Source organism: Notolepis coatsorum (genome assembly GCF_963971535.1).
Source record: "Notolepis coatsorum genome assembly, chromosome: 15".
Classification (NCBI taxonomy): Eukaryota; Metazoa; Chordata; class Actinopteri; order Aulopiformes; family Paralepididae; genus Notolepis; species Notolepis coatsorum.
The window spans coordinates 3,472,885-3,494,530 of record NC_140179.1 but is presented as its reverse complement, the minus strand read 5'-3'; the positions used below and the strand labels follow the sequence as shown (position 1 = coordinate 3,494,530).

The 21,646-nt window shown below is 43.2% G+C and overlaps 2 protein-coding genes across 5 annotated transcripts in view; one reads left to right on the top strand and one right to left on the bottom strand.

Annotated features, from left to right (window-relative positions):
• Nucleotides 1-4,986, bottom strand: part of nup37 (nucleoporin 37) — a 43,413-nt gene extending 38,427 nt beyond the window's left edge. The window contains exon 1 of the mRNA XM_084330326.1: nt 4,936-4,986. The gene's annotated coding sequence lies outside the window, so the exon portion shown is untranslated. The remainder of the gene's footprint in view (nt 1-4,935) is intronic.
• A 335-nt stretch (nt 4,987-5,321) lies between these two features.
• parpbp (PARP1 binding protein) lies at nt 5,322-19,238 on the top strand (the record flags this gene model as incomplete). 4 transcript variants are annotated; one of them, XM_084330657.1, is made up of 11 exons in its annotated part: nt 5,322-5,351; nt 5,835-5,971; nt 7,189-7,422; nt 7,576-7,680; nt 9,324-9,494; nt 9,921-10,075; nt 13,245-13,422; nt 14,618-14,802; nt 15,084-15,165; nt 17,725-17,923; nt 18,539-19,238. In XM_084330657.1, 10 exons carry the CDS (start codon nt 5,852-5,854, stop codon nt 18,844-18,846), a joined length of 1,737 nt encoding a protein of 578 aa, XP_084186783.1. In that variant the 3' UTR covers nt 18,847-19,238. The 4 variants fall into 4 exon arrangements, with proteins under 4 accessions (XP_084186783.1, XP_084186782.1, XP_084186781.1 ...); XM_084330656.1 differs by lacking the exon at nt 5,322-5,351 and having other exon boundaries at nt 5,822-5,971; nt 7,582-7,680; XM_084330655.1 differs by lacking the exon at nt 5,322-5,351 and having other exon boundaries at nt 5,822-5,971; nt 18,542-19,238.
• Between the last annotated feature and the right edge of the window lie 2,408 nt (nt 19,239-21,646).

Here is a 21,646-nt window from a genome sequence, read left to right as displayed (position 1 = left end):
TTTTCTTTTCTTTTCTTTTTTATGTTTAAAATAGTACACTCATTTGAGTAGTGGAAAAGGGGTAGGATTAAATAAGTGTATACTTCTTCCTACTCCTTTTCGAACATGCAGATTGAGTTGTTTTTCTTTTTTGTTATTGTTTGTTGTATTCATTGCATGTTCGAAATAAAGACTTCAAAAAATATTACTAGACAAGAGGGAGCCTTTTCCACAAATATATAATATCACTGTCCCGTCTCTTGGGTCTTTGGAAAGACCAGATGAGGTCAGAGGAGTTTGATCATATTTACTGAGGTTGGCCAGATTGATATTTAAACATTTAAAAACATAATACATGATCATTCGATTTATTTTGTGTGATGTGTTACAACAATAAATAACTAAATGTTCTAAATAAATAACAATGTTGAAATTGAGAAGTAATTTTTTTACAACTAAAATTACAACCTCTTTAGCCCGACGGACCGCAAATGACATCACGCCATAAAATGTCCATCTCTACAGACTGTATGAATTAATGTTGCGTTTTCGCCCCCAAATGTAGCCAGGAGTAAAGACCCTAACCCCGTCAAAACAGCAGTCAGTGTATTTTCAGCAATAAGTTTGTTTACCAATAGGTTAGTGTTATTAGTGAAATGAGTTTTGGAAATGTATTCAGAAACTAGCGAATATCGACGGAAAGAAATGCGCGCCGCCATTTTGTTTGTAGTCATTATGAGGAGAGGAGACCCAGGGCTTTCGAATGGCGTTGGAATTTCAAAAAACTACACTACCCAGCTCATTGAAGCCAGCTCCTGTCTATCAAATGACTTGTTGTGGATTCACTTTTTTATTTATCTTATTTTTCAGGATTATCTACCACAAAACTGAACGTTATTGGCATAAATTAGAACGCAGTTAGTTTATCTACCCTTCTGTGAACGTCTAGCAAAAACGGCATTGCAATCCGTTAAAAAATGGTGGAGGAATCTACATAATAAAAAAGTAACTGTACTTACGAGTAGATTTCATTCACGGTTATTGCTGCACGCCTGGTGATAATAAATCCAGATTGAACTCTGCCATTGGAAAGAGGAGATTTGGCCGGATCCATAGATGTGCGACTTGGCTATAATAAGGTCATTTATAGGACCTATATTGTATAATAATATTTCAAATTGCATGTGTCCGGATGGCAGAAATCAGTACTGTATCTACAAAACCTTCTGTTTAATCATCTTCCCTTTATTAATTTGCTTAGATTTCTTGTACATGTGATCTCAAGAAGGTGCCGTCTGGTCATTTTTAGCATGGTGTTATTCACCGTCAAAGATGAAACATTTAAATAAAGAAAATAGAATCGATATTCTCCTTTGGTTCACTATAATTTACTCAAGCCTAGTAACACACAATATTTCTGACACTGGGAATACATTCCCTGAGATCCATAGATGTCCCTAGATACCAAGAGCATGCAAATGGACCTTGTAGAAGTGGAGCAATCTTCCATTTACTTAGGTGTGTATTTTTAGGCGGATTTTCAGAAAATAGGGCTAGAGGTGCTAGGGCTCAAGAGTTTAAGTACCGAAAAAGGTACCAATACCGAATTCCAGGAACTGGTACCGGTATCGGTTCAAATGTGAACGGTACCCAACCCTAACAGGCACTCACGGAAGTCAGGATGCTTCAAAGAAAAAGCTCTACTCGGATGAGAGAGAAAAAACTGTGAGAGAGAATCGTGTATCAGACTCGATAACCCACCAAGCTTTTATTTTTTGACATTACGACATCTTGGTATTATGCCACAAAAGTTCCTATTGTGGAAAAACTAGACTATTAAATCGCCTAATTACAATTAAGCCGTAATAGTACACAAAGTAGTAGTCATTTCACAGCAGGTTAGAGCGACCCCTACAGACGCCGCAACGAACGGCCTAACGAGCGCCACATGTGAGCTAGCTAAATCAATGACAGTGGCACTGGCTTTGGAATATTAGCGTCTGTCCAAAAATACCCAAACACCATGTCCAAAGCCACGGTAAGGGATGACGGTGAGCCGGCATAGAGACAAGTCGGACAACTCTAACCATATTTCTTCATGAAGAAAACTTGTGGTAGAAAATCAAACCATAACGGTTATGAAATGTGCTTGTGAATAATAACATGAATACTCTGGTTTAATTAACTGATGATATGATATAGCCTAGTTACCCTAGTCTATGTGTAAATATACTGTAGGCTTGTTAATATGTGTTCATCTGTAACCACATCGCATCATCTGTTGGAGGAGGGTGGTGGTATGATTTGGTTAAAGTCATGATGTGTACATGCTACATGGTAAATAGGATGGGAGCCACCAACCAATGACAGAGAGGAAGGTAGCATTGTGACGTATTGTCACAGATTAGGGATGCACCGATCAAACTTTTTTAGTCCCGATGCAGATATAGAGTACCGATCCGATACATTACTTTTAATGAACAGTATAGACTTTGACTGTCATTTTGGGATCAATGAATGAAAACAATTATTGAGATGTGTTTTTTTTTTCTCAACAAAAAAATGCAGCAAATCAAGTCACTTTGCTTTGATTTCTGGCACATTGGACGTGTTTCTTGGTATGAAATTCTCTGATACCAATATTCTACTTTAGTATGGTACTGGACCGATATCCAATACCAGTATCGGTGCATCCCTCTCACAGATGATGTGTATAAAAGTTGTGATAATTCAGGGTGATTCTTGCCAGATATGACTTCAGTATGTATTGCATGTAATCAATAAAGTATTGTGTTCATTTTGGAAACCTTTCATCCATTTATTTCATTCTACTTATAGCTTTCCCCCCCCCCAATTTGACAGGCACTGCATTACTTCAAGACGATCAGTACTATTTTCATTAGGGTTTATCAATATATCGGCAGACGATATTAAAAGGCATTATAAAGCAATCTGTATTAGTCCAATTTTACTTTTACAGTCAATATTTAGCCAATTGTAGAATAGGGGTTTTATTTACCTTTATAGATCAACTCTGCCAATCAACTACAAAAAGAAATGTCTCCTATCCTATTTTATTTGGAATAAGGATTGGTCCTTTAAACATTTGCCATTTTGGGTTTAGCCCTAGATGACCTCCAACCAGATTATGTCTACAACAGATTTGAAATAGAAGCTGAAAAAAAGCTGTTACAATTATACCGTAAATTAAACTGGTTAAAGACTCTGGCAGGAGCACTCATTCAAGGGTACTACGACTATGCTTGCACCTCATGGTACCAAAGCACCTCAAAGGCGCTAAAAACAAGATTACAAACATCACAAAACAAACTGGTCAGACTACTGCTTGACCTTACCCCTAGAACCCACCTCACCCCTGCCCACTTTGACTACCTAGGATGGCTTAGAGTAGATGACAGAGTACAGCAACTTGCAATGGGCCTGGTCTACAAGATACACTACACGACTAAGTAAATTAAGGTGAATGAATTGGATTTGGATTGGGTTTGGACATTTACGGTGGCCAGTTTCGAATTGCAGCCTCCCGTAGGTGTTCTTTGAGAGCGGTTTTGAATGTGGGTAGGGATTCACATTCCTTTACAGCTTTGGGTAGGGCGTTCCACATTGATGTGGCATAATTGCGAAACGTGTTTAGTCCCTTGTTTGAGCCGAATCTAGGTTTAACATGATTGTTGAGCTTCCTCTGGTGTTGTGGTCGTGGTATTCACTGACCTTTGGTACCCATGGTACCCATGTACATGTCAAAATACTTCCCAAAGGTCAGTGAATACCATGATCACAACACCAGAGGGAGTTCCATAAATCATGTTAAACCCAGATTCGGCTCAAACAAGGGACTAAACACATTTAGCAATTATGCCACATCAATGTGGAACGCCCTACCCAAAGCTGTAAAGGAATGTGAATCACTACCCACTTTCAAAACCACTCTCAAGGAGCACCTACGGGAGACTGCAATTCAAAACTGGCCCCTGTAAATACCCTAACCCAACCCCCCCTCCAATGTACAGTAAATGTCCTAACCAAGTAATACACGAGACCCTCTTCTTGGACCTTAGTAAGGTTGTCGATAATCCAATAGTTACCCCCCCACCCAACCACCTCCAATGTACAGCCCCCCCCCCCCCCCCCCCACCTCCTACAATGTAGTTTCTTCATCAAATGTATATACTCTCTTCTTTTCTTTTTTACTCTTCTTGTATCACAAACAGTACTGTATCTGTAAATCTGGTATGTCATAATAAATGTATAGATGTAGCAGTACTGTCTATCTGTATGTCGTGTATGTCATATATGTTATGATGAATTGAAAATGGGGGACCCTGATGTAAACAAGACGAAAGTCTTTCTCTGGTCTGCATCCCCTTAAAAATTGTGTGTATTGAGCTGTACTGTATTGTACCCATACTGCAATCTGTTAATAAAAATGTTCTAATCAATCAAACTGATGTAGCTAAACGAAAACATCTATGCACAATTACGCAGAGGTGTGCTATAAAATAATGCCATCCAACTGCAGTCTAACGTTATTAAGACTCTAAAGTCACCAACTTCATACTGTGTGCTATTCAAAGGTTTATTGATTGATTGATTGATTGATTGAAAATGTTATTACCAGATTGCAGAATGGGTACAATACAGTAAGGCTCAATACACACAATTGTTATGGGGATGCAGACCAGAGAAAGACTTTCGTCTTGTTTACATCAGGGTCCCCCATTTTCAATTAATCATACATGACATACAGATAGACAGTACTGCTACATCTATACATGACATACCAGATCTACAAATACAGTACTGTTTGTGATACAATGCAGCAAATGCAACGCTATTACGCTAGTCAGTAATATCACATACAACTGTATGTCATGCGGTCGGGTAATACATTACTATCTCAGATACAGTAGACATCTGCGTGTTGTATATATTTACCAGATACAGATAGCTCCACACACAGCCCACGGTGCGCGCGCGCCTTTTCGATGTCTCCAATCTCTTCCGGGTAGGAAGTGGACCGGTCCATTTAGGGGAAACGGCCGGGGGTGCTCGCACACGACGTACGTGAGGAAATACAATTATATTTCAATATTATTACCAAGCGTCGTTGAGTTAATTATTTCACAATTATTACAAGTTAAAGTTACGTTTGTATATGTATGAAAGTTACATTTTATTGGCCGAAAGACACATTTTGGTTTTAGGGACGACGGCCCATGGTTTGGCTGTTGCGATAAATACTTCTCTCCTATTGGTCAGGGGAGTACACGTTACTTTTTCAAATCGTTTCAGCTGTGTTCCTGCTGGCTGCTGCTGCATTGTCGTGTTTTTTCCTGTGTTATTGATTCTAGGTTTGTTTTAAATGATTCGCGAATGTTTTCTGTGATACATTGTTGTAGCCATCGTAAGTACACTGTTGCATTTAAATGATGGCTAGTGTGTTCAGTCTAGTTGGTTGGGACTTGGGAGCTACAATGTTTTGTTTGATTGATTGATTGATTGAAAACTTTAACAGATTGCAGAATGGGTACAATACAGTGCGGCTCAATACATACAATTGTTAAGGGGATGCAGACCAGAGAAAGACTTCCGTCTTGTTTACATCAGGGTCCCCCATTTTCAATTAATCATGACACACACGACATACAGATAGACAGTACTGCTACATCTATACATGACATACCAGATTTGCAAATACAGTACTGTTTGTGATACAAAAAGAGTCCAGAAAAGAGAGTATATACTATTGTCTTTATACATGTATACGATTTAACCGTTGCCACTCTGCTTGAAATAAAACATTGTTCCTGTATATAGGAAGATGTCGACTTTAGAAGACAGTCTGAAGACAATGGTGAGGATCTTCCGAAGAGAATGCCACAGGGTTCTTCAGTCTGAGAGAACCACCATTCATGGGGCTGATGGCATGCTGATGGTTCTACAACTGGCCATAGCAGAAGTTAATAAACAGGTAACTATTGGAATTCCCACGGACTCAAATATTAGCCCCACTCCTAAAGAGCTTGGGGTCAAGGCATGGCCCACGTTGGGCCCCCTGATATTAAAATGGTGTCCCTACAAAAATAGATAATATCTAAAATTACTTAAAAATGATAATGCCATTCATTACTACACGGGAGCCACTGTGAAAGCCAGGCATGCAGCCATACAGCATAGCTACATTATATACAGTTAGTTCCCCCTTGGGCAATGGAACATGGTTAATTGGCTCATTATGACGTGAACACCTAATTCTCATGTTTCTTAAATGTAGTTGGGGGTCCCAGAAAGTATCTCGACTTCAATGTGGGGTCACCTGCCATAATAAAAGGTTGGGGGAAACCATTGCTCCTTCACGGCTGTATGTGTACTGCTATACGCTTTGCTTGCTTCATATCACAGCCGGGCAAATGAACATGGGCTGAAATGACCTTTTAGATCTCCCGGATGTGTGTCATTTTATTTTACATTTTATATGACAAATGTAAAGTGCCACTTATTTGTCAACACTTACCCCAAAGTTGTTGAAATGATTCAACATTTCAATGGAGAATTTCTGTTTACTGGAGGCTGACATCTTGATTATAACGTAAAATGAGTTATTTTCACTCATGTTTCATTCGATTCATTATGGCAGCATCCAGTAAACGGGACACTCTCAGAAGTTGAACCATTTTGAACAACTTCGGGGTAAGCGTTTGACAAATCAGTGGTTTGGATGTTATCTTTAGGTCGTATAAAATGCTTCTGAGTAAATAAAATTACATAACATGGTGTCGCCCAGGATATCGGAAGTTTATTTTGATCCATGTTCATTTGTCTGGCTGTGATATGAAGCGAGCAAAGCGTGGTGTAATTATACAGCCAGGTACCGGGGGAGAGGAGAGAGACCCTCCTGTGTCATCAAGACAACTCAAATACATGAGCTTTATTAGCCATATCCACATCACCGATTGGCTATATATTTCACTGAAGCATTTTTTTTTGGCTTTGGGGAGATCAGTAGGCCAACTGCCATGTTCATAACCAATTACATTACCACAGATTTCCTCTGGAGACTGCTCACGTCCCATAACACTGTGTAGGTGGAGAGGAAGAAGGGTCTTCCCTTGAGCTGCGATTGGTTCCAGGCAGCCAATAATTGTTGTCGCTGCCTCCGTCCTCTGCTTTCCCTCTCTTGTGCGACAGGAGAGAGGCGAGTTCAAAGTGGCTCTGAGTGATGTGCTGCTGGCCTGGAAACACCTACTGCTAGACAGACTTCACCTGCCCCTGAGCGACTCCCCGCGTCCGGACAATTATGACCTCATCCGCGAGGCGTACGGGTCCTTCCTGAAACGCTCCAACACCATGGACCTGGTCGATATCCACTCCATGTACAAACAGCTGAGAGTCGACCCAGACCCAGAGCAGCCCTTGAGCCCGGTGAGTAGTGGTGGTGGTAGTAGTAGGGGCCCTGATTGAACCCCCAGACTGATTACTTTGATTTGTGGATGATCAGATAAAGCTACTGTGTTTAAAGAGAGATGAGGCCAGCCGGTTTTATCGCCGGATCTGTGTTTTTATTCTGTTGCCAAGGTCCAGCTGTTTGAGTTTCTGTCAGGAAGCACGGAGGTCTCCAGGCTAAGTGACTCCCCAGTCCCCTCAACGCCGTCCAGCAAACCCAGCCCCTGCAGCTCCCAGGTAGTCCCATTTTCCAGTCTTCCATAAATTAATAAAACAGTATGAATAATTTCCTAATGGTCCATAAGAAACCATTTACCCTTTCTCCACTCATGAGTGGTTTGTTAGGAATATGAACTGCCTCATTGGCTCTCGCCATAGTACAACAGGACCCCTCTTGGTTCTTTTTTTCTCTTTTTTTTTCTCCCTCTGGCAAGAGTTTGTTACTTCTTTCTTCTTCTTCACAGCACTCATTTACTCTCTGGAATCCGCCTCGCTCATATTAACAGGACCTTTAAATCATATCACTCGGATTTAAGAGTGCAATGTGAATTCAATGACCAGGCTGATGTTTTAAAACACAACACAATGCGAGCCTGGAGGAAGGGCTCCTGTGACAGGGCCGTCTCCTGCAGCTGCTCTCGTCACACGCTGATGTGTTAGTGGTTGGTAGGTAGTGGCTCGCTACTGTTCTACCAGCTAGCCTGATGAGCGTCGTCATGACATGTGGGTTCAAACGCATATAAGCTGTTGACTATGTACACTGCAGTTTGCTGGCCATTTTCAATCATTTTAATTTTATTTGGTTATTGTGAGTAAATTAGTCTGAATATGGCCACCGCCGGTGATGTCATCGGGGACATTGAATCCTTGTGTTGTGTTGATTACAGGTGTAGAAGGAAAGAATGGCAAATACCTTGACTTTTAGTGGCTGCTACTTGATCACATTGGGCTGTAATTAACGCAACACAAGGATTCAATGTCCCCCCCCCCCCCTGATGACATCACTGGCGGCCAGCAGCCATATTCAAAGTAATTTACTCTTAACTGAAATTAACTTCTCCCGGGCGATGGTATGCAATTTTATTTTACTTACTCTGAAGCATTTCATATGACCTAAAAGTAATATCTGGGCCACTTTTTTTTTGTCAAATACTTACCCCAAAGTTATTGAAATGGTTCAACATCAACATTTCAATGGAGAATTTCTGTTTACTGGTGGCTGACATCTTGATTATATCGTAAAATAAATGAGTTATTTTCACTCTCATGTCTCATGTAAACGGACGGACTCTCAGAAGTGGAACCATTTGAACAACTTCGGGGTTGGCGTTGACGACATCAGTGGTTTGGATCTTGTGTTTAGGTCGTATAAAAGGCTTCAGAGTAAGTCAAATGAAATGACTTCGGAAGTTCATTTCTGTCTAGTTAATTTGCCCAGCTATGATATGAAGCGAGCAAAGCGTGGTGTAATTATACAGCTGGGGACCAGTGGGGGGGGAAACCCGTGTCATCATCGGACAACTCAAATACATGAGCTTTATTAGCCTTATCCACATCAAGTAACACACAGATTAAATGTCCCCCCCGATGACATCACTGCATGGTGGCCAGCCATATTCAACAACAAATGTATTCCTAATAACTGTCTAACTAAATTAACATGTGCAAAACTGTTTAGAGTGTTACACACTGTTGTGTGTGTGTGTGAGATTATGTGCAAAATATATCTGCATTGTTTTCTGGTGAAGTGCCCCTAGTGTTGGTTGAAGGTTGTGACTTATAGCCTCTAATGAAAGATTATATCGATCCATTGTTCTGTTTCTGTTCCACCCTGACTGACATGGTTATATATTGGATAATTCCATAACTTTTTTGAATAGGTAAAGAGGGCAGTGAGGAGGGTTTTCTGTTCCTATTTGGATTTGCTGGTGAACTCTAAGAACGACATGGCCCTAGCCCATACCCTCGACATGCCTAGTCGCTCTCTTGGACAAACTGCTTTCACTGACCTGAAGCATGCTGCTCGCAACAGTGGCACTTCACTTTTTCTGGTAAGAATGTATATACGCTTTCCTATTATGTAACATGAATATCAAAGTGATGGGATCTTGGCGTTTTGAAATGAAAGACCCCCCCTCCCCTCCCCATGTGTTTTGAACGCGTTAGAAATGTTGTATATTAAATAACAATTAGTTTTACACAAACATTTCAATGAAGTACCAAAAAAAATAAAAATCACAGCATCCCTAGCTTACACAAACTTGTTATAGCTAAGAGTTTTGCTGCGGGAAATCTTTTTTCCATGCGTAGATTCCCAGCTGTGCAATGGCGACCATGATGGGCTCACAGGATTAGTTGTGTCACACAGGCAGCTCAGATTTTGAGGAAGTACAGAGAAGCCCCTCCCCCTTCAGTAAAAAATAAATAAATAATAATAATACCAAAAATGTCCATCTTTTCTCCTCTCTTCCTAACAGGCCGTTACGTCGTTTGTGAGGGTCATCCACCTAGGAGGGAAAGGCTATGCACCCGCTCTGTCTGACCCCCTGAGGAAACATATCAAAGGCCTCTCTGACTTTGTCCAGTTTGTAGATGACCTGGAGGAGGTACTGGGAGAGACCCCTGACCCCAGGTACACGGTGCACGTTGAATCTGTGATCTGTGTAAAACTCTCCTTTTCCCCCCGTACCATAGCAGCTTATGATGTCACCACCTCAATCTCCTGGCAAAGAATTAACTACAAAGAATCAATGCATGTAGGCCAGCTGGTGGTAGCGATATTATACCTATTGTTTTGAAGGCCACGTCAAAATCCCAGATGAGTCGTGACCTGCTTAACCTTTGCATCAAATCCCACCTGCCTCAATCCCCATAGCGGTGTACAGATCTTTATCTCTCCGCCTTCAAACCCCACTAATGATGTCTCGACTCGGGGATCTCTCGATAGCATTTGGATTGCTAAAGCATGTTTATCCTTGCTACATCAAAGCCCATTTTTCTTCTATGTCAAATGATAAATTGCTCCTTCCTTGCTACGCTTACCAAGTTGAATTATCATCAAACTTTAAGCTTCTCAGATCACCATCCCAATCTGCTATTGCAGACAGTTTGGTATGTTCTCCATCATGCTTTTGGCAATGCAACAAAGTTGGTTATCGGAAACCGTTTGGCCATTCAATGATTTGAAGACTTGACAGCTTGGCTTTGATGTAAAGCTCGCGAAAAAGACGTCATCTTTTTCTATCGGCCACAGTAGCGACCATATTCTTTTTACTAAGTCGGAGCTGTAGCACATTGTTACGAGGCTGTATAATACAATGGATTTTGAGTTCTATTGTTGGGGGGTTTTCTCTGCAGCGGGGTGTTTACGGCCGAGGGTTTCCTCCCGGCGCCGCCCGCGACACGGTATGATCTGAACCAGAGCAGCCTGCGCCCTCCGCTTCCCCTTCTCTTTCCACCCTCAGCGCAGTTCTGTGTTTCCACACATAAACCCCCTGCTATGGAGGGTTCAGGGCCCCTTGTTCAGCTAACATCTGTTCTCCCAGATGATTCTGTTACAGAGCTAGGTCAGGGTTGGACTCATGCCTCCGCACCTTACTTTATATTCGCTGATATTCGCTTTTTCTTTTTTTTTTCTAACATTGAGCCTTGCAGTGCACTGCACGATCGGATAAAGTTCTCGGGTTAAGCAATCCAAAAGCGACTCAATTGAATTAGTTCTAGTTCTGTGGATGAGGAAGTAATTCGTTTTGCTAGGCATATGGTGGATTGACTTTTGGATTGCAACAATGACTTGACTAAATGTTTTTGAACGCGTTGGGACCCAGGGAGGTTTTTGTTATAGGGTCTTATAATCTCCCTGTTAATGGGGGTCTACATTATCGAGATCTAAGGGAGAATCCATTCTGAAACAAAAACTTGTGCTATTCCCATGACCGTGGAGTGTAGTCGGTAATTTGGGACATGGAACGGATTCCTCCCGAAGGTAGAATAGAACAGTGAAGACACTTTGTGGTCATGAGATCATTCCTGGAGACTCTCGTAGACCAACGTGGTGCATACAGCGACGGCGCTCGAGTTGATTTCACATTGTTATTATTGGGACATCTTCTGGTTAATTTTGAACGTGTTAGAGTAGTCTTCCCCCAACATTGTCTTTTTAAAAGATTAAACTCAAGTTTCAAGTTTCTTTAATAGTTGTCATACAGAAGTACAGAATACTTTTATACAAAATGCTTCTTACTGTTACGCTCCAGAGACTGTGCAAGACAAGATAAGATAAGTATGTAAATTAGAAGTAAAAAAAATGTGTACAATGTTCAATGCAGAATAGACGTAACTGAGTTACCATATAATATACAATACACAATACTATGCAGTGTACTAATATACAATACTATATAGTGCAAGGCAGAAATGGGATGAGGTGCAATTTAGGTACAATTTACAGTAGGTGTACGGACTCAGAGAAGTCTTTATTCGTAGGCTAGCACACATTGCAACGTAGTCATGTGCAGCGAACGCACACATGCAATGGGTGACACATGGGAACCCCCCCCCCATGTGCAGCCGGGAGCAGACATGGGTTGTGGCGTGGGGCCCCTGGGCCACACCCAGGGACCGATCCCAAGTGCTCCTGTCCATCTTCATCGTGGACGTGACTGCGCTATAGCGATCTGTTCCGCATGTTTTTCCATTGGATTTATCTTTTTCTGGAGGGGAAACCCTTACGAGCACGGGGAGAACATGCAGACTCCACACAGAAAGGCCCGGGAGATACCCCACCTGGTCCCCAAGTGGGACTCGGAGCCAGGACCTTCTTGCTGTGAGGCGACACCACCACCATGCCGCCTTTTACACAGCCAATATCCATTGTCCTACGTTTCACTACAGTTCTTTAACTTCTATGATCTCAATTTCAGTCACTCTTTTTGTGACCGACTGACGGGTCACGGGATTTAACTTATAGATGTTCTTCAGAGGAATCCCGTTGCCAGGGAAGGGAACGGCTTGAGCCCGTTTAGAATGTTTATGTTGTCAAGTTTGATATGATCTATTCTGGTTGCAGCTAGGGTTGGGTACCGTTCACATTTGAACCGATACCAGTACCAGTTCCTGTAAATCAGTATCTGTAAATCATTATATATTTTTCTTCTGTACTTTACTCTCTTCTGTTATAACCTTTTTCTCTTTTTTTTTTTTTTTTTACAACATTATTTATTTAGAACATTTTATTATTTATTGTTGTAACACACCACAAGATAAATCTCTCGATTTTGTTTAAATATCAACATTATCTGGCCTCACCTGGTCTTTCCAAAGACCCAAGAGATGGGACACTCAGTAATATATATATATAATTTGTGGAAAAGGCTCCCTCTTGTCTAGTATATTACACTCCTATACTAAACGTGTAAAGGTGCTGAAATTGGCTACAGACTGATCTAGCGTGAATCGGTACTCCGTAGTACTGATGTAATTTGGTCGGTACTCTGTACCCTTAAAAGTACAGAGTTTAGGGGCGCCCCCGAGTGGCGAACCACAACACGGCCGTCCCGGGTTCGACTCCCGGACCCGGCGACCTTTGCCGAATGTCTTCCCCCGTCTCTCTCTCTCTCTCTCTCTCTCTCTACCGGACTGCCCGGTAGTAAAAAAAAAAAAACGATCTACCAATTTTTTTTTAAGTACAGAGTTTGGTACCCAACCCTATTATATTCCAAAATGTGTAATTGTGCCTTTTCTGCAGCTCTGCTAAAGGCCTTGATCCAATCGTCCCTTTACGTTACCCGTCTTGTGTTCAGTGTGTGTGGAGCGCGGCTAGTGGCCAGCATCAGAGCAGCGCTGGTGAAGGGACGCGGCAGTCATGAGGAGGTGTGTGTAGCGGCCGGGGAAGCCACCAAAGACCTGAAGGAGAGGATCTCCCAGCTCCACCACAGCCTCAGCCACACTGCTGGTGGTACCGGGATCAGCCCAGCCAGGGTAATGTACCTCAGCCTTTTGGGTAAATTTAACCCTTTCACTACCACGCTACAGAAGGTTAACCCTTTCACTACCGCCCAGTGTGGTTTAGAGAAGGGGTTAACCTTCTGTAGTGTGGTTGTGAAAGGGTTAACCCTTTGTCGTGTGGCAGTGAAAAGGGTTACCCTTCTGTATTGTCGCAGTGAAAGGGTTAAGGAGCAATTCTGTTTCACAGTATCGTGTAGGTCGACCAGGGTTTGGCCAGCCAACGTGGCCGATCGGATTCAAATTTACCGGCCAAATGTAGAATGTTAACGCCCTGTATCGTGTAATACGCATTGCTGTCATAAATAAATGCATGAAAACATGGTTAGGGAAAGTAATCATAAGTGCTTATCGGTCACGGAGGTCTTCAATAACGTTGAATGGTTAACCATTTTGTGAATAAAATAATTCTCTGTAACAATATCTTTTGTTGGCACACGACTCCTTTTCAGACGATCCTTTCATTGACATAATTAGCAGGCGGCGCATTGTAGCTCATCCTGTGTACCTCGTACTTGTTGCCTCGCTGAAACATCGGTTTGTTTTAAGTGTAGCTGCTGGTACCGCCTCGACGCTTTCCACATGCTCCTCTTCATTGTTAACGTTAGTAGTGGGAATTTCATATAAAGGGACGTCTGTTGGCCGTTACTGTAGCCTACCGCGACGGAGGGCTTTGTGTGATTTGTTGTTTAACTTGCGAATACGTGTTGCCAGAAGTTGATGTCACTGCCAGATATCGGCTATCTGCCTTTTCCTACTCCCAACTATCGTTATTATATTGGCCTTTTTATCATCCATCAGTCAACCACTAGTAGTATCAAGTTTCTTTAATAGTTGTCATACAGAAGTACAGAATACTTTTATACAAAATGCTTCTTACTGTTACGCTCCAGAGACTGTGCAAGATAATATACAATACTATACTATATAATACTATCAAGTATCATGCTGCAAATGGTTATGTTCTGTATATAAAAGAAAATATATATATATTTGGGCCACACTATCTACAATTGAAAACAAATCGTTCCAATTTGTCTACAATGAAGTAAACTTTCGTTTTTCTGAGCAGTAGCACCTTTTAAGGAGTTATGCATGACAAGACCATATTAATGAATGTGCAAAACATATTTACCCTTACTATCTTCTATATATACACTTCTTTCCCCAGCCCAAAGCGCATACTATCAATCATGCTACTGCTTTGGGAGGTCGGGAGACCGTGAAGGTGTTGATGGCCTTGCTGGATGAGGAAGCCTTGACTCCGCCCTCCAGGAACAAGGCGGACCTTCTGTCCGAGGAGCAGCTCGTCCTCAGTGAGGCTGAGGGAACCTGCAGCCTCCTCACGCTGTTCAGGTCGGCACAGTCGCTCGCCTCTATACCAACCCAACTCTTTGTCATTGTCATACAACGCAACCTAATTTCCAACTCTTACTTTATATCTTATTTTGTATTTACATTTTTTTTCTTTACTTGTTAATGTGTTGGTCCTCTGTTTTAAGTTGTATATTTATATATTGTCTTTTTTCTCGGTTTTGTGTTTGTTTATATATTCCCATGTCTTTCTAAAATTCTATAAATGTCGACCGGAAAAAGAAAAAAAACATCCTCGCCTCCGTTTGTGGTTCCGTGTCCAGGTCCCCCGCGGTGCCCACTGGATCTTCTCCAGAACCCCTGAAGAACCGGGTCCAGAGCCGGCAAGAGCTGCCGAAACCCAAGGTAACGTGGGCCCCTTGGTCCGAGAGACCAAATCCAAAACATCAGTTTTCACCAAATTGAATCAGATGTACAAACATTGAAAAATAATGTCTTAACATCCTGTAATTTCTCCCCGGTATCGTATTATTTATTTACGTAGCCGAAAGCCCTCGTCTTAACTGCCTACACGCGGTTTACGTTTGCACAGCTGTGTTTTCTACCCCAGGTGTTAGTTTCAGTGTGTTGTTTGAATCCATGGTTTAAAGATACTCATCTATAGGGGATTCAAACCATCAACCTCCTGATGATGACAGAGCTCCACCACCCACGTACAGAGCTCCACCACCCACGTTACGCACAGCTCCACCACCCACGTACAGAGCTCCACCACCCACGCACAGAGCTCCACCACCCACGCACAGAGCTCCACCACCCACGCACAGAGCTCCACCACCCACGTACAGAGAGCTCCACCACCCTCGCACAGAGCTCCACCACCCACGTACAATGACTTGGCATGTCTGTGATTTACCCGCTTCCTCTTCTGGGTCCTGTCGTGTCCTGTCGCTATCTTGACGTTTGCATGGGTCAATATGAGATGCGGATGTGGTCACATTATGGTCGCGTGGGTTCGCTTACCAAATGGAGCGGGGTGTACGGCCTCGACTCTGCGAGCTCCACTGTAGCCTGTATCGGTGGAGGAGAATAATTTCATTTAAATCTGTGTTTTATAAAAACCCAAGTGCCACTAAAATGTTCTTTATCACACATACTATTCGTATAAATAACCATTAACGCCAGCGTTAGATTTAAGGTAAGGGCTGATCTTTAATAAACATGGAAGTAAACCGTTTGAACTCTTTTTCAAACGTGTATGCTAAACGCATTGTCTTGAAAATGGCTCCCTTTTATTTGATTGCCCTAGCAGATGGCGCTTCAGCTCCCCACACACAATCTGGCCGCCTTCCTGTTTGAGTGCGCCGTAATGGTCCCCGGGCAGTTCACCGCTTCCTGAACTCGGCGGGCGGAAGCGCTCCGCATCCATTTCACTTTGAAGAACGCCATGTCGGACGCGTAACTCGGGACGAGCGGGAGAAACTTGAAAGGTTATCGTTTCCTGTTGTCTGCCGAACGACTCCATCCCCGGGTCGCTCCTTCCAGCGGTGTCGTCATGCGCCGCCGACGTAAACTTGCACGGCGACGCGGACACACACGTTCGCCCCCCCCCCCCCCCCCCCCCCAACGCTTAGGAAAAACACGGCCAAAAAACTACAGACGCAAACTGTGTTTTGATGACGATATTTATGATCAGTGCTGGTGTGGCTCGATAACTGTATGATCTATATTGGTCTTCAAAGGAACATGCGCTGACATTATGGGGAATGCGCTTACCGGCGTCTTCCCCGGAGTCGGGAGTAAGGCCAGTGTTTTCCACGTGGGGTCTTTATTGGAAGAGTGGCTGCTTCTCCGGACACGGACATCTTGATCCAAACATTCAAATAGTTTTTCGCTCGGCCACGTCATCCTGAGAAGTAGACGGGACTCTCCCCGTGGGAAATCTTGGACAAGTTAGGTCATTTTAACAACTTTTGAGGTGACAAATAAGTGGCCAGAATTGTATATTTAGGTACTGTTATAGAATGCGTTGAGTTAGAGAAATGTAATTATGATATACCAATGTGAATCAATATGTGGGTCCTCGACACAGAAAAGGTTGAACTACTGTTTTTAGACTATCCTTCTAAGATGCCACACCATCTCCGGTCCATCGTCTGGCTTGGGTGTGCCGTGCGTGTGGACCCGCCCATATTCGCCCAGCGTTTTAAAACGCTGAATGGGAGAAACCTCTTGCCCCTACTGTTGGAAGTGTTATCCGTCTTAACAGGTGTCTCCGGCAGCATGGGGTTGAGCGCCGTGCAGAGGTTACGCCGGGACAGTCTCTCTCTCTCTCTCTCTCTTCTCCCTGGTGGAATGAGGCCCCTCTGACCACACGGTGCCACCTCCGGCGCTCCACCTGTTGTAATTGGATTAGATGTTCTCCCTCTGGGTCAGTCGTAGTTTGGCGATACCCCCCCACCCCACTCCCGTCCATTGTTAGAGGCCTTCCAGATATGTTTTATTAGCACGCGGCCCACATTTTAGCTCCCATTATTGTAGTACGCCTTTAGTCTCGGGGTTGGTGTTTTTCTAGGTGCTCTTTTTTTAAGAAGTTCTTTCTGAAAAGCCCCCTCTTCCCAGGCTTTGATCCCTTTGTGCCGTGCCGACCCACCCAGCTTTGCGCGCCGTGTTTTTTTCCCCCCATCGGATTCCTCTTCCCTACTGCGGCCCGGAAGGGTGAAATCCTCGAATCCTTGATAATCCGGAGCAGGCGTGGATCAAAACAAGGGATGAAAGCGGGTGGATCCCCAGTGGCCGCGGCTGAGGCCCACAGATATCACTGGCTTCATTAGATCTTCATTCCCACCCCATTCTAACCTTGGACTTTAAATTCTGTGATTGTAAGGATACTCCAAAGCAAAAAAGGTAGTTTTTAAAGGTTTTAATGGCTTTATTTAATTTTATTTTATTTTAATACTCCAGGCCAGAGAGCGTGGCGTCCGCTCCCAGTTTGCCTGCACGTACCAGGAGGACGACCTGCCCCTCAGCCGTGTGCTGGAGTTCCCGAGTGCCAGCCAGGTGCCCACCTGTGTGCATCCGGCCCCCAAACGCAACGCCGTCCCAGCCGCGGGCGAGGGCCCGGGGCCAGAGCGCGCCTCCCCTGTACAGGACCCGGACGCAGGTATGGACCTCTTAAGCTGCGTTACATCCAATTGCATGTACTCTGCTGCACGTCGCTTGAGAACGGCTCCAGATTTCATTACAAGTAGTGGAGTGTACGCAACTCTCCCAGAGCCCCCCCTTCTGCTGGGAAAAGGCTTCTTATTCCCTCTGTGACGCCACACAGCTGGGCCCGGTGCCCAGCCCCGCCTCCCTCGGCCCCGGCCTCGAACCCTGCCCAGTCCCAGCCCAGGGACTGGTACTTACCATCAACCTTTAAATGATTCCCCATTCTATAAAACCTCACCCCCACATCTGTAGTAAAAAACCTAAAGGCACGCACGCACACACATGCACTTTTCCCCTTGTTCTCCCATCACCCCCTCCCTTTCCCTCCCTTTCCCTCTCTTTCCGTGGGAATTCAGGCTCTACTCCATCAGGTTACATGACAAATGTTCAATTTCAAACTCTGTAGAATAAACACACTGGCTGTTAAACTGCAGGCGAACGTCAGCAATTTCATCATACCCCCCCCTCCCCCTCCCTCTCTCTTCTTCCTCACTTTTAATTTTTTAATATTATATTTTTTTTAGTGATTGTTAAGCCTACTGTTACACTCCGTTCCCATCTTCTCCAGCAGAACTGAACACGGAGTCGGAGAATCGGAGAGTTCCACACCCGGGAGCCGCTCTCGGGCCAAGATGTGGAAATGCCCCGAGCGGTGGAGCCGGTCATGGCACCAGGAGGAAGACCGGCATCCGGCCGGCGGTCAAGAGAAAGCAGGTGGATGAGGACCAACAACACGGTGGATCAGAAAACCAGCCCCCACACAAAAAGCCTCCTGCTACTAGTCTCTCAAGCAAAATGACTGGAAAAAAGGTCAAGGCCCAGAGTAAGAAGCTAATCGCCGGACAGGGCAAGCTAACCAGCTTCTTCAGAGTCTGATCACTCCCACTACATACGCATCTTATATTGGTGGTGAAAAGCAGTCATCACTTTTCAATCCTTTTTAACATTTTTATTATTATTATATTTTTTTTTAGTACGAGACATTCAGCGTTGAAGGACGCACTTTTCTAGTCATTGACAAAAATTGCATGAGTGAGATATATATATATACAGTTGTGTAAGAGCTGTAGTGTTACCCATGAGGCATTGTGGAAAATATGAGTGCAGAGTGCTTGAAATCTAAGTGGATCTGTTTGGTAGCAGATCAGTGGGAGTTTGGATTCAGTTCAGTGCAGTTTATCTTGCTCCAAGATGGGCTGCCAGCCACCTCTCTTTGCTGGGTTCAAACATATCTCATCACTTGGTCTCCTCTGGATCTATAGTTTAATCCTCTCAACCCATCAAATGACAACAAATTTGATCATTGCATGTCCTGTAGATTTTTCATTTTAATAAACTTTTATTGTTTAGTTTTTTTGTCTTGTTTAGTCTTTTTTTTTCCTACCGTACAACACATTTAGAATTGGAACACATTTATAGATGTTTTACAGCAGATGAGCGAGGCCGGTGGACTCTTCCTGTCATGCATCACAGCACTGTGCAGAGAGACCGCAAAGACGATGTGAGAAACACTGGAATAAATGCTTTTCTGGTAGAAGTCTCTTATGATCAACAGTGATCCTATGTACATTAAAGACCCCATATATAATTAAATTTGTTATTCCCTTCCCTGATTGAATACCACACAAAAAATATTTTACATAACTCTGCAGTTGATTAGTTCCTGACTCCAAAAAGGAACTATGATAGCGAATCAATTGGTATGACATCATAAAGTGAAATGCTGTACTTCTGATTGGCTTTTTTTAATTATGTGAAGGCATTCCACGTACTGACCCCGGCCAAACGCCAAGGAGTAGGGGAGAGTGGGGTAACTAGTGCCAATTTTTACTTAACACTTTGTATGCCACTCACGGCTTTTCTCGGGTTTACGCCCCGACCGTTGAATGCCACGTCACGAGTATTCTCGGGTATTTATTAGCGATCTGAAATCGTATTGCATCACGCGAGCCTACCGTTGGAGATCCAGGGACCGCCGGCGCTCGGATGTGAAAAAAGCGCCCCTATCATCTCTCAGATGGTAAATCACCCTTTTGGAATGGACTCAATGAAAGTGAATGGGAGAACGGCTTTCTGACTCCACATTTTACTTCTCACTGATGCAGCCGGGGTCTACCAAAGTTCATTCTGGAGCCTCTGAGCCACGCGGATCATGTGTTATACTGTACACACGATGGATAAATACATTTATCGGAAATTGGAATAAACCATTTGGATACCATCTGACCTCGGGTAAGGAATCTATGTTATCAGTGTTAGGATAATCAGACTAAAAAAGCATCCTGCTGATCTTCATCTCCTTTCCAACCTCATGTATAGTCTTCCCCTGGTGCACCTCTTTCACTGCTCTTTCCAACTTCTCAAAAGGAAACCCTGTCTGTCTTCCGTTTGTATCTCAGTTCAGAGTATTTATTTGCCACATGGAATCATACAATCAGAGTTTCTTCATTACACAATCATAAATATCATTCCATGGACAAAAGGAGCAGGAAGAAGAATAAATCTTATAGTTACCTGCCCCTTATTCCTAAACTAAACAAGTATTTACTTAATGGTCGGTGTACAACCTAATTTACACAAATAATCATTTATACCATTATACAAGAAACACCCAATCCACAGTTAAACAAGAAAAAATTAAATAATAAAGAATAGAAAAAAGAAAAGATCTCACTATTCAGATCACATGCGTGGCATGATCGATTTTGGTCTAAATCTGTCATGATATGCGAGAGGTACAATATTAGGACCTCTGTATACATCAACTAAACCGGCCACCAGTCTCATACCTTAATAAAAGCGTGGGGCAGCACGAATAACTTGGCTCTGCTAATATATCGTGCTTCCATTTAAACAGACGGCAACAAACATGAAGTCAAGTCTCACTCGCGTGAGACTTCCGTCTACACCCTGGCCAGGGTACTCCTGGGTCCTAGTGCCCACCCATGTTACACTATGTCATGCACATGTATTTTATGTTAATAAAAATGCATTTATCTATAGTCCTCCTAATTCTGTCACTGTTTGATGTCACAAAGAAGGGTGTATCCGAAAGCTGTCTACAACATTTGTAACGGGTGATGAAAAAGTAAACAAATTAACTATTAGACATTTGTTAACACTTTCACTGCCACACACGAGATATCTCGGGTTTCCGATAGTTATGTTGAAAGCCACTCACGAGATTTCTCTGATTTTTTATTTTTATTTTTTTTAGCGATCTGAAATCATATTTCATCACCCGAGTATACCTGAGCGCCGCCGGCGATCATATGTGGAAAAAAGCACCCCCTATCGTCTCCCAGATGACATAAGGGATTTTGGAATGGACTCAATGAAAATGGATGGGGAAAAAAATCCGGTACTCCACATTTTCCAGTCCACTGATCCAGCCGGGGTTACCACAGTTCATTCTGGAGCCTCTCAGCCCCGCGGAATCATGTGTACTACTGTATCACGTTGGATCCATACACTTATCGATTTTTTCGAATGGTGATCAGGAATTGGAATATACCAGTTGGATACCATCTGATGTCAGGTAAGGAATCTATGTTATCAGTGTTAGGATAATCAGACTAATTTTGATGAAGATATAGGCTGTTTTGTGAAATGGGCTCTTTCGGTTTCACTGTAAAAGTCCAAGAGGAAATGAACACAGCGATTATCCGTGCGCGAC